The sequence below is a fragment of the Polyodon spathula genome, chromosome 10 (genome assembly GCF_017654505.1).
Source record: "Polyodon spathula isolate WHYD16114869_AA chromosome 10, ASM1765450v1, whole genome shotgun sequence".
Classification (NCBI taxonomy): Eukaryota; Metazoa; Chordata; class Actinopteri; order Acipenseriformes; family Polyodontidae; genus Polyodon; species Polyodon spathula.
Genome location: NC_054543.1, coordinates 4,108,223 through 4,120,514, shown reverse-complemented (window position 1 = coordinate 4,120,514; position 12,292 = coordinate 4,108,223). Strand labels below are relative to the sequence as shown.

The 12,292-nt window shown below is 32.8% G+C and overlaps 1 protein-coding gene across 1 annotated transcript in view; it reads right to left on the bottom strand.

The window, feature by feature from the left end:
- Positions 1 to 458: 458 nt before the first annotated feature.
- The window catches only part of LOC121321634 (cilia- and flagella-associated protein 46), a 42,207-nt gene continuing 30,373 nt past the window's right edge, over positions 459 to 12,292 (bottom strand). Inside the window, exons 50-60 of the mRNA XM_041260634.1 lie at positions 12,101 to 12,192; positions 11,111 to 11,275; positions 8,799 to 8,878; positions 8,452 to 8,512; positions 7,348 to 7,383; positions 5,793 to 5,895; positions 4,879 to 4,991; positions 2,604 to 2,685; positions 1,999 to 2,135; positions 1,552 to 1,668; positions 459 to 671 (exon numbers count right to left, since the gene is read on the bottom strand). Of these exons, the coding sequence (XP_041116568.1) occupies positions 538 to 671; positions 1,552 to 1,668; positions 1,999 to 2,135; positions 2,604 to 2,685; positions 4,879 to 4,991; positions 5,793 to 5,895; positions 7,348 to 7,383; positions 8,452 to 8,512; positions 8,799 to 8,878; positions 11,111 to 11,275; positions 12,101 to 12,192 (1,120 nt within the window). The 3' untranslated portion in view covers positions 459 to 537. The remainder of the gene's footprint in view (positions 672 to 1,551; positions 1,669 to 1,998; positions 2,136 to 2,603; positions 2,686 to 4,878; positions 4,992 to 5,792; positions 5,896 to 7,347; positions 7,384 to 8,451; positions 8,513 to 8,798; positions 8,879 to 11,110; positions 11,276 to 12,100; positions 12,193 to 12,292) is intronic.

The window sequence follows — 12,292 nt, the reverse complement described above, 5'->3', positions numbered from 1 at the left end:
ACAGGCCAAACAAAGGGAAATTTATTAGGCCTTATGTGTCTTGACCAGCATCCCAAGAGGGCAGAGTCTCAAAAGCTGTCAGCCTATACACCTCTACATCAAAATTAAGCACCAACGTGTACTGAGTTAAAATGTCCCCAATTTCTTTTAAAATAGTTAAAAACATAAACATATTCAAATATAATGGCTCAGGTAAGTGTTTGAGGAAAAAAAAAAAAAAAAACTGTACATTCTTGCGAAGTGAAATCTCAACAAATCCACTTCAACCTGCCTTACTCCAAAATGTGATAAATATACATAAAGTTTTCTTTAACTTTTTTTTTTTCAACAGCCTGAATGCTTTGCATTCATAACAATAGGCATACTAGTCTTTATATATTGGAAATAAAAATCAACATTTGTTTCAAAACACAATATTTTATTTTGTGATACAGATTAAGTATATTTTATGAAGGGGGGGTACAGATTGCATTACAAATATGAAAGGATATAAGATATATTACTACTGTGCACTCATAAATATTTTGTTTTAAAAACTCATGTTATAACTAGGTTAGGAAGACCATATAACACATAGTTGAAAGATGAATGCAAAAAGACTTTATGTTCTGGAGGATCACTGTTACAGAATTCCTCTTTCTTGCTTTCGGGAGAAAACAAAAGCATAGCCCCTACAAAAGATGTAAAAAAAAACACATACAATTATTATTGTTACTGTTATAATAATAATAATAATAATAATAATAATATAATAATAAATAATAATAATAATAGTACAACTTTTCTTAAATAAAACCAAAACACCATAAAACAGCACAACAAACTCTTGGAAGAGCAAATACTAATAATATTATTAAGGAAGATTGTGCACCAAACGTAAGTTAGCAGAATGCAGAAGATATCAGCCTGCCTTTTAGGTGTCAAAAGTAATTTAAAATAAAGTGAAGCACTGGGCCAATAAAAAAAAAAAAATTCACCTGGGGCTTGATTGAGAATATAATAATGTACCTCCTTTATTCATAAGGACAAATGCTGTACAAAAACATTCAATTACTCTTATCTTATGCATGTCAGTCTTTATACATACACCAGTATATAGCACACGGTTGAATAACAATGGGATTATAAAGATACAAAGACATCACTACAGATGAAAGAAAACTGTTCTAAAAGGCAAAAATAGGTCTATCAAGTCTATCAGATGAAAATGGGAAAAAAAATGTCAAAACAAAGATATGCTTTTTTTTCCCTGTTAGGCTAGCTTTGTTTATGATTATAATATAAATACTTGCCAAACTTTTATTTGATGAAAGGCATAATTGCATAGTAATAGGTTAAAAACACTATTGTGTATGTGTTTCGGTCAGTTAGTTTGAAGTTTCCCCATAGTAAAAGCAAAGCATAGTGAAAGCATGGCAAAGCTGAGGCAAGCATTGTAAAGCACAAGGAGGTATGCTAAAACACATTTAAAAAAAAAAAAAAAAACAGGGCAAACTGTGATAATGCATAGTATAACCATGGAAAAAGCATGGGGAAAGTGAAAAAATGTACCTTCATTGTTAATGGTTGATCTGGGATGCTCCTCTGCTTCTATAGGTTCATTCTGCATTCCACGCTTTTGGACAGCACGCACTGACTGGCCAGCTGTCTGCCCCAGCTTCAGTAGATCTAAAAAAAAAAAAAAAAAAAAAAAAAAAGAATAGAAAAAAACAGACAAAAAACAACACATAGTTAAACATTTTCAAACAATAATTAACAAGCTAACAATGAAACATTTGACAAATCTCTAAAATCCAGTCTTGAGCAACTATCTGTTGAGTTTCTGTATGATCTGAAGTCTGATCCAACTCACAGACATATCTCCTTACTATCTAATTTCTTAGATAGCCTGCAAGTCTGAGGCTTACGACAAAATGTGCTTCAGACAATAGAAATTATTTCAGTATCAGTAAGACGTTATGTTTACTAGTAAAGTCTTTGCAGGAGCAAAGCACTTACTTTCAAATATTATGTCCAGTTTTACAGCATTTTGTTGAAGAGTGCTATGCCACTGGTTAGCCATGATGGAGCGAACACCAGTGAGGCTCAAAAGAATGGCTGTATCAACAGGTCTTTCCAGTAACAACTGCAATGCACTGGAAATAAATAAATAAATAAATAACCAAATCAAAACAGGTATTACACTTGGAATAGATATTTCACATGACTTTGCATCCCAAGGTCCCTTACTGTCTTTTAAAGAACTCATTAAAATGTTTCCCTTAGTTCAGAAGTAACAGTGTGGAAAGATAAGGCACCTGTGAGTCTTTGATGTGCAGTGTTTGACAAATCATTTTCCAAAAACTCATTTGCATTATGCTGACAGTCAATAACTTTGATATACAGTTTGCATATTGATAAAATAATGCCCAGAGGAATCCATATATGAAAGGCAATCATTTTCACTTCATAGAGATCCCAAATTATACAACACGTCATTTACAATAGACTACAAGGGCTGCATTTACTGCCGTTCAGTTTTTTTCTTTTTTGGTTTAGATGTATCCTGTATAGCTGGATTATTATCTATGAACATATAAAGTAGCACAAAAGTTCATGTTTACCTTTTTTCTACATCCAGTTTTGACTGTCGTAAGAAACTAAGACTGCTCTGGACCAGATCAAATATGATCACCAGCTGGCACTCTAAAAAGAATAAGAAACAAAATGGCTAAAGTTATAATTAGCAGAGTTAGATCATGTGACTATTGCGCGATAAGGAAATTATATATATATATATATATATATATATATTATATATATATATACTATATATATGATATATATATATATATACACATACACACACACACACACACACACATACATCTCTTGTTTATTGTTTTTTGTTACATTTATGACAAAACAAACAAATCAATTGAATCACTGAGAGAAAAGAAAGAAATAAAGAAATAAAGTGATCCAGTGAACATATTAGGGTGCAGCAGCCTCCTTCATCCAAACAGAATCAGCCACATGGACAATAGAGCTGCAAAAGCCAAGGTGGGGGACTGTAATTCAGACAGAGAGATGTCACTGGCTTGATTTACATGCAGTTTAGTATCCAAATGATAATGTATCGTAGCACAAACAGACTTTAAAGTTAGAAGTAAAAAGTTGTCAGGATGTTAACAATGACAAGAAAAATGACAGGTACGTTGTTTAAACAGTAGCAACAAGTGGTGATGTATAACACTATATTTTTCAGAACTTTGCTACTTACTCTAATAACCATAAAACGACACTCAAAAAAAGGACAGGGTCAAATATATTTTATTCAGGAATAACAATGCTACAATCATAGCGTGCAAAATCAAATCAGGAAACTGAAATATTCTTGTCAAAACAAGACTGGACATACAAATGTGATTATTATTATGGTTTTGTAACTAAATAATATTGTGATATTATGCAATGTCTCAGCCACAATAATAAAGACTTACTTACAGTACTACCCCAAACATCCAAGTGCAACTCTATTTCCTTATACAATAAGTATTACCTGTGATATGCTGTTATAACACTGCATTTTTCTAAGTATGTGCAACTAAGCCACTGCTTATATTTGTCATTATTCTATGATCGATGTCTCAAAAAGCCACCCTGAATTCAGAATCTTAAAACTCGCTTTAAAACACAAACTTAAATTTCAACAAGCTCAGGATAATTGCTACATTATATTTTACACTATATTTTTCAACAATTAAATAGCCACATCATTTTTAAATGGTTCTTTCCTATAAAAGCATACCTTTGCTTACTTCACCCTTCTTGCCTAAGCTTGGTCGATTGCTTTCCTTAGCTTTAACAGGAGCTGTATTGTACCATTTTTACACCAAAAAAAAAAACCCCACAAAAAACATATTTCTCAAAAAAATAACTGATATGGCTACTGATGTAATATTAGTTACAGATGTATAGCAATAATTAATAATAAAACAGATATAATGGTATATTCACCTTAATGTGTCAGCCACATAATGCTTATGTTTAGTTATTATAAAGAAGGTACAAAAAAATAATGCATGCTAATAAAGTAGATCTGGCATTTTGTGAATGCTAAATTGCTAGAAGAAATATTCATGCATGCACAAACAAACTACTTTGTAATTGTAACCATTTAACCATTTACTGGCCAGGGTATGTTCCTATTCTCAATGTCAAAAATATTAGACATTGGGCAGCAAAGGGTTACTACACAAATTGTCTTTGGAGGGCACTGCTGTTTCTCTAAAGGGTCAACTGCTGTAAATGGGGGCAGGTGAAATTTAAGGTATTAAGAAGTCACTTGCCCGTCTCCAACTACTTAAATAATATTTCAAGAAGAACATAATCTAAACATTTAAAGTGTATAGAAATGTTATATTGAATGTAATTAATCTATCTGCAATGTGTTTGCAGCATTATTGAGAATTAAACCCTCAATGATCCAAACTTTGACTAAGAACAGTCAACGTATTGGAAAGCAGTATCTGCATTGCAAGCTCTGGTTCATTTATTATGAAGTTTTTGAATTAACTAGTTGAAAAGTGGTACCAAATAATGACTTTTAGAGTAAAAGCATATTGGTTTCGATTACCAGCTATGTAAAAATAAATAAATAAATAAATAAATAAATAAAACTTTAGAACATTTTAAAAGTAGGCAGTTGATGTGTTTGCATAACATTAGATAAATGTTCGCATAACATTAGATAATTAAAAAAAAGCGCATTGCCATTAATTTGTGAACGGTATATATAATACATGGTACTCATATATATATATATATATATATATATATATATATATATATATATATATATATATATATATATATATATATACTTAAAAATATTACCTGGAAAATTCATTGCAACAAGTTTAGAAGGCATGAAGTTTGCCAGAAATCGTTCTGTTCCATAAAAAATAAATGCACTACAACTATTCATCAGTTGTTCCAATTCGGCATGGCTATAATAAAAAGAAGATAAAATAATAAAGCATATCATGTAATATAACAAATAACAAATATACACTGCTGTGCAAAAGTCTTAGACCTGTTGCATTTTTCTACTCTGATGCACTATGAGCATCAACAATTTACTCAAAGCATCCACTAGTGTTTTCTACTATTATAACAACCTTGAAATGCATGAAGAAGGAAAAAAATTGAGTGAAATAGCTCGCATCACTTGATTTTCAAGGTGTGGTATCCAAAGCACAATCAACAAGTACAGAGAAACATCATCTGTAATTGACAAACTCAGGACTGGAAGACCCAAAAAGCTGTCTAACAAGGATGAGCAATACTTGAAGATAATATCCTTAAGGAATAGAAAGAAGACAAGCGTTGAATTGACAACAGAACTGGCAGAAGGCACAGGTGTCGTCCATCAAATCAACAGTACGAAGGTCATTCTTGAAATCAGGTTTTAAAGGATGTTTTGCAGTAAGAATACCTCTGTTAAGAAAGGGGAACTGAAAGGCTAAAATATGCACAAGAACACAGAAATTGGACTATGGAACAATGGTCAAAGGTGCTTTGGACTGTTGATGTATGGACACCTCTGCCTTCTGCCAGTTCTGTTGTCAATTCAACGCTTGTCTTCTTTCTATTCCTTAAGGATATTATCTTCAAGTACTGCTCAACCCTGTTAGACAGCTTTTTGATCAATACAGTAGCTTACATGAAAAATCAGTTTTAGGTAAATCCAGGTTGATGCAGTACACCCCGATGTGTGAATATTTGACCTGCAATCTTAAGATACTGACCTGGGACTATGTTCTCTGTCCATCACTCCTTCCCAATAATGTGTAAATGGTTGGTTGTAGGTTTCTAGTATTCTTCTCATTTTATGCACTGGACTCACAGATTCTTTAAAAAAAAAGAAAATCTTTAGAGATAATCTTATTGACAGTTTATCAAATACAGTGCAAAATGGTCTGACTTAAAATATATCTTAATCAATAATACATTTATATATATATATATATATATATATATATATATATATATATATATATATATATATATATATTTATTTTTTTTTTTATTTATTTAGTGCATATATACAACAAATAATCATGCCAAAAGAGCTATATAAAACTGAGGTGCCATGGGTAATAATGCCTGTTAAATTGTGGCTTAAGATTATAAAAACATACCACCTGGAGTCTGATGCAGCAATGTTGAAATGGATTGCTTATTTCCCCCAGCAGGGCTTGACCAGATTTAAATGCATAAAAATTATTTAAAAAGACAGGGTCTTTTTTAGATACCTCAAAATGCAACAATATTTAAGCAAGCATATACAACTTGAAAACACACTATTTAAATACTAAACAAGTTTCAACAGCATCCATAAAGGCTAAATGGGAAAAAGTAAATGACATTGTAATTCCTGATGAACACTGGGAAAGTATATGAAAATTTCAAGAATTCCACCAACTCACAGATTTGGAGAGGATTTTGTTGGAAAAACCTAACCCTTTTTTATTATTACTCCTAAAATTACAACCACAACAAATAAGGCACAGCCTCACAGTGTTGGAGGCTATGTGGAGAACAGATGCCGTCTGACAGAATAGGTGCAGGGCTTCTGGCATTCCAGAAGTTCAGCTCTTGGGAAAATGGTACATTTTGAAGTACCACAAGAATTTGCAACTTTTTACCTGGCAGATGTTCAGTATAACCTGTGTTGGCTTGAAGCAAACCAAGTTCATCTTTGGAGAGTCTTATATGTAATGACTTTGAAAGGGCATAGTGAGTGCAAAATAATGTTATGACAATGATGCATCACTGCTCTGTTGAAGTCTGATATATTTCAGCATCCTGAACATAAATCATGAATTAAATGTTCTTGTTGGACCATTTAGGGTCCATTCCAAAATACATGATTTCTTTCACTTCTGTTGCTGCTTATTTAGCAATGAATTACAACAACCTTAAGGCCTCAGGAACAGTTCAGTTATACAATATGTAAAACATGCCATATTCTTTTTGAGAAAAAAGTGAGGCTCACTACGTATAGTATAGGTATTCAAAAGATTCTGTGGCTTACGCCATGAAATTCTACTTTTCGGTTAATTTTGTAGCAAGATCATGTTGATTACTTTGCTGGGCATAATCTTGGTTGTTATACTCTGTGGCAAGACATTCTCCTTCAAAAATATTCAGGGATAAAAAAAGTAAGGCAACTGATTAACTATCCTTGAGATGAGATCCCCTTGAGAGGGCTTGATCTTAATCCATGGGCATGCAACTACTTATCTGTAAATATGATAGCTAAATGGATTCCCTACCCCACCTCCTAGCTTTTGCTGTTACCTGTTTCTCTTGCTTCATTATATGGGTCCACAACATCTGTCATATTGCATTAAGGGTTAATGCTATACAATACAAGTTAAGAGCATATCCTCACTTTTTAAACTATCATACATGGTGTGGTTTAAAGGCTTGAAGCATCTTAGTAGCTTAGTTTAGTGGACATATAGCATTCTTTCAAATTCCACAAAACATGTCTTGATGACATTTTCATCATTAATTAACCTCAGAGTGTTCAATGGAGTTTAAAACACAAGATATATTCTTTTTCTGATGCATTAAAAAAAATAATAATTTCCTGGTTTGTGTTCATGGGCTCATAGGAAACCTTTTGCTGTTCTAAAAAGTATCAACATATTACCTCTGAATAGCCACTGGTTTTAAATACGTTGCCACATGCAGTTGACCATGTACTGTATATCTTAGAGACTGATTTATACTACAATTTATCCATGCTTAACCTTGAAGTAAATTAATGTAAACAAATTGTGCCTATATTTTGGTTTAGTGCATAATCGGCATGATGGCACCCCAAAAGGACAGTGCCCCCCTACAGCAGGGGTCTTCAACCCTGGTCCTGGAGAGCCCCAGTCCTGCAGGTTTTATAGGTGTCTACGTCATCAGTGGCTAAAGATCTGGAATACATGTTAATCTTGATTAATTAAGCCAATAATTGGTTCAATTAACTGAGAGATCAGTTGAAACAAAAACCAGAAGATCCAGTAGTTCTTTGACCAGGGCTGGAGACCACTGCCTTACAGCATGTATTGGTCAACCATAGAAAACTTCAATGATTGGCAGATTTTAATCCAAAGTACAGTATTATGGCCCCTGACAACTATTGCTGTCTTAATATTTAGCCTAGGCACCCACAGAATAAAGATTATGTCTTGCCACTGCAAATGTATTCCTTTCATGTCAACTTTGTAAAATTGCAATTCTTACAAAAATGAGAAAAATGTACACATAACAGTACGTCACCAGCTCTGTGTTAAAAAATAAGAAATTATATACCTAACAAATGTTGTTGTATTTGGAATTTTACAACTGCAATGATGGAATGTTTTACTGCGGCTTACATCAATCCAAAATATGGTAAAAGGATACATTTGATGTTGTGTGTGTCCACTGAGATGCAATTAGGTGGTAAAACTCGATTGACAGGAACCTGGTTTGAAAGATAACAGACTACATTTAAAAGGCAATTCAATTGATTTCCTCATTTTAATTTCTAGCTAGCTAATTTATAAGACCAACAAATATTATGTTAGATCAAGAAAGACGGTTACATCTACATAAGGAGAAAAATAAACAATTATATATTACATATACACACACACACACACACACACACACACACACACACACACATACACACATTTACTCTGCAGTTATCAGTAAACAGAAACCTTCAGTTTATATCTCAAAGGAACAGATTAATTTGCTAAACTTACCCCTTTGATAGACTTCTTTTGATCTCCTTTTGCTTTTGGTTCTTTTGCACTTTTAGCATCCTTTTTGTTGTCACCTTCAGCTACAACAAACAATTTTAAATGATGCGATTTAACTTTCATATTAGTGTATTTAAACCAAATTAAAGCTTCTCGACAAAGTAATCATTTCAGAATTATATTTGCATAAAATATAATCACTCATATTATAGAACTATGACTGGAATATAAAACTTTATGAGCAACTCATTGATTAAAAAAGTAAACTCTCCCAACTTATTTCAATTAACTTTAAAACAGTATAAAGTATGTGTGGAAACCTGTTTAAATGAATCAGTCGACGTGGGATCCAGCAACATTTCTCTCCCATTTAAGAAAATAGAGAACACAATTACAAAGCTAACAAAACAGATATTGGATTATATAAGCCCTGGAGTTATGAAACTACATTTGAAAAGTAATCTTTTTTTACTATATACTCTACCTGACAAATAATAGAGAAAGAAAATAGGATTGTAATGAGCTTGAGATGTAATAAATGATTAACAGAATTCAGAGCCTTTTACCATACAAAGAATTAAATAATGTAATATGAATAAAAGTAGGACATTCATCTTTTAGAGGTAGATCCAACAACTTGACAAAATGAATGGCAGTTATTCAAGCTGAACATTCAATAACTTTTTTTTTCATAAATGTTGACACAGCAATGGACAATGTAGTTCTTGCAAGCTATATGGAGTAATATTTGGAATCTTATATGAACTTGAATGAATCTGGAAAGACATCTCTTGCAGAAGCAGAGCAAAAGACTGTACCTACACTGACAGTACCAAATGATAATACTTAGTTATGAAGTTAACTGTTTGGTTACCTCATTTCAGAGCCAGGAATATAGTAATAAGGGTTAACAATATGTCAGTGATGGTGAGACAGGCAACAACATGTAATGATCTGTATTAAAAGACAACAGGTTGTATTGATCAAATATTTTTGTGTCAGACAGTACAGTGCTGTCCTATAAATGTAGATATGCTGACAATTAATATTATCCTAAAATATTATGTTTAAAGAAATTGTTATTCTGTAATAAAATGGAACGCTGTTTGAATTTGCAGAAGCTTTGAAAAGTACATCCAAATTAGGTTAATTTAATACTAATACCTAATAAGTTGATATCTTGTTTGTCTTACCGAAACATTATTACACCTTAAAAGCATGTAGCATCAGCCCCAAATATGCTACATAAAATAAGATTATCTACTTCTAATGTTGCTCTGGCTCTATGTCAGAATTATGGAAATATGGGTCCTAGGGGAAATAGCGAAATCTACATTTGCTATGTACTAAATTCTATATGTTCCATGGCATATTTCTTTGATTATTACACTTGAAGGTAGTAAATATATTATTTGAAAATGCTTTAAGTCTAATGTGTTGATTTTACCAGAAAAGTGTAGTTGCTACGAGGAAATGGAAAGTGACAACAGGCCTGTGACCTTTTAACATGACCTTTTAAATTCCTTAATGCTAAGTCTCACAGAGCTAGTGGTCTGAAACAGTTTAATGAAGAAAGACATCTGAAGGTTAATGTTATTTTATTAAGAACCTTTCAAATGTCCCCTGCATTTTACTTACCCATGTGAACAATAAAAGATGCTAAGGAATCTGATATCTCGATATATAAATGCTTCTTGTTTCTCTCAGCTACAATAACATCTTTAATATTTGAATATTGTTGCCAATAAGACTAATTTTGTTTGGCACTTTATTATCCTCATTCACCAAGTTTAATTAACACTTGCTTCAAATGAGAAATCTGTACATTATCTATAAAACCTTCCTTTCATTTTAAGGTCACATTATGTTTTCTACATTATTGTTTTGATAAGAGAAAAAAAAAAAAAAAAACACACACACACACACACACACACACACACCAACACACACACACAATAGAATCCAGGGGGTAACAATGTGTTACGTAATATCAGAAAATTAAACAGTCAGGTTTGAATCTGAACTTAAATGATTACTGGATAACTCTTTAACACTACTGTATTTGGACAAAAACCTGGGTTGTCTGGGAGCTGTACCATGACTTTAAAGAAAAAAAAAACAACACCGTAACAAGCTGAGGTAACAAAGTATCTGCGTTACTTTTATGGTCCCTGTTTTAAATATCTAAATTGGCAGATTGCAATATCTTGGCTGTTTAGATCATTAGAATAGGTCACTTTATGAAACGTATTATGAGAACACAGAGGGAGCCTTATGCCAGTAATTTTTTACAGTTGTGTGCACAATGTTTTTACCTCCTTCTTCCCTCTGCATGCGGTTGTAGAGGAGCTGCAGTGAGAAATCTCTTGATACTGCGTTTATCCCATCGTCTTGAAGGACTTTCAATGCTTCCAAAGGCAACTCCATAAGCAATATGTCTGCTAGCAGAATGACACATTCTCCCATATCTGCAGGCGCACCTGGTACACAAAAAGTATTGACTGGAAATTATGCTTTAAAGAAGTTGTCATACACTTCTATTGAAGGTGGGTTTGCTCATAATTTAAACCCTATGAAACATTTTAAAATCAGTCTTTGGGTTACATATGTTTTATACATTACTGATATTAAATGGTATATTTACTGTATCAACAGCTTTGCCAAGCCAAGTATAATGTTAAAGCAATTCAAATATAACATGAAGGACAGAGCATGGTACTTCATCTATAGATACTTAAGATAAGATTTATGATACTTTCATAGCACTTTATATAAGCACTGTATATAAGGATGTTTACCTGTGAATGTGGAATAACTGGATGAGACACAGGGACCTATATGTGTCAGTGTGAGAATACAAGAGATTGAAGCTAAGAAAAAATACACACTTCAACTAAGAAATAATTTAAAATAAGACTGTTACTGAAAATTCTAAAACAAAGGATTTGCCTTTACAGTACTTCTTTCTAGTAGTTGTTTTATCTTATGTGTTTTAGTGGACCAATGACACAGGCTATTGGCACTGGTCCCATATTACATCTCACTATTGGCCAGATAAACCAACTCTGCATCTTATTTGAGCAGACAAATGGTTGCGCTAAAATGTATGGTGGTTTTGTGATGTGGAAACTATATCCAAAAGTATATCACTTGACCCAGGCCTAAATGCTTGTGCAGTAATCCATATAACATATATTTTTCTCCTAATGATACCTAGTTGGGGATATCAGTCGAACATGGCATTGTTTATCCACTTCGAGACCATTAAACAAGATTACAGTGTGTCTAGAACAAGTGTTTAGTACCTGGTAAAGCTTTATCAGCTGCAGGTTTTTCTTCCTTGTCTTTGTCTTTTGTTTTCCCTGACTCTGCAGTTGAGGCTGATGGAGTCCGTGCCCTGAAATTCAAAGACAATAAGATATTAACTTACATCGCCATTCAAAAAAAAAGGCATAACACCACAGTAGTGACGTCAAAAAGTGATAATTCCTCTACAG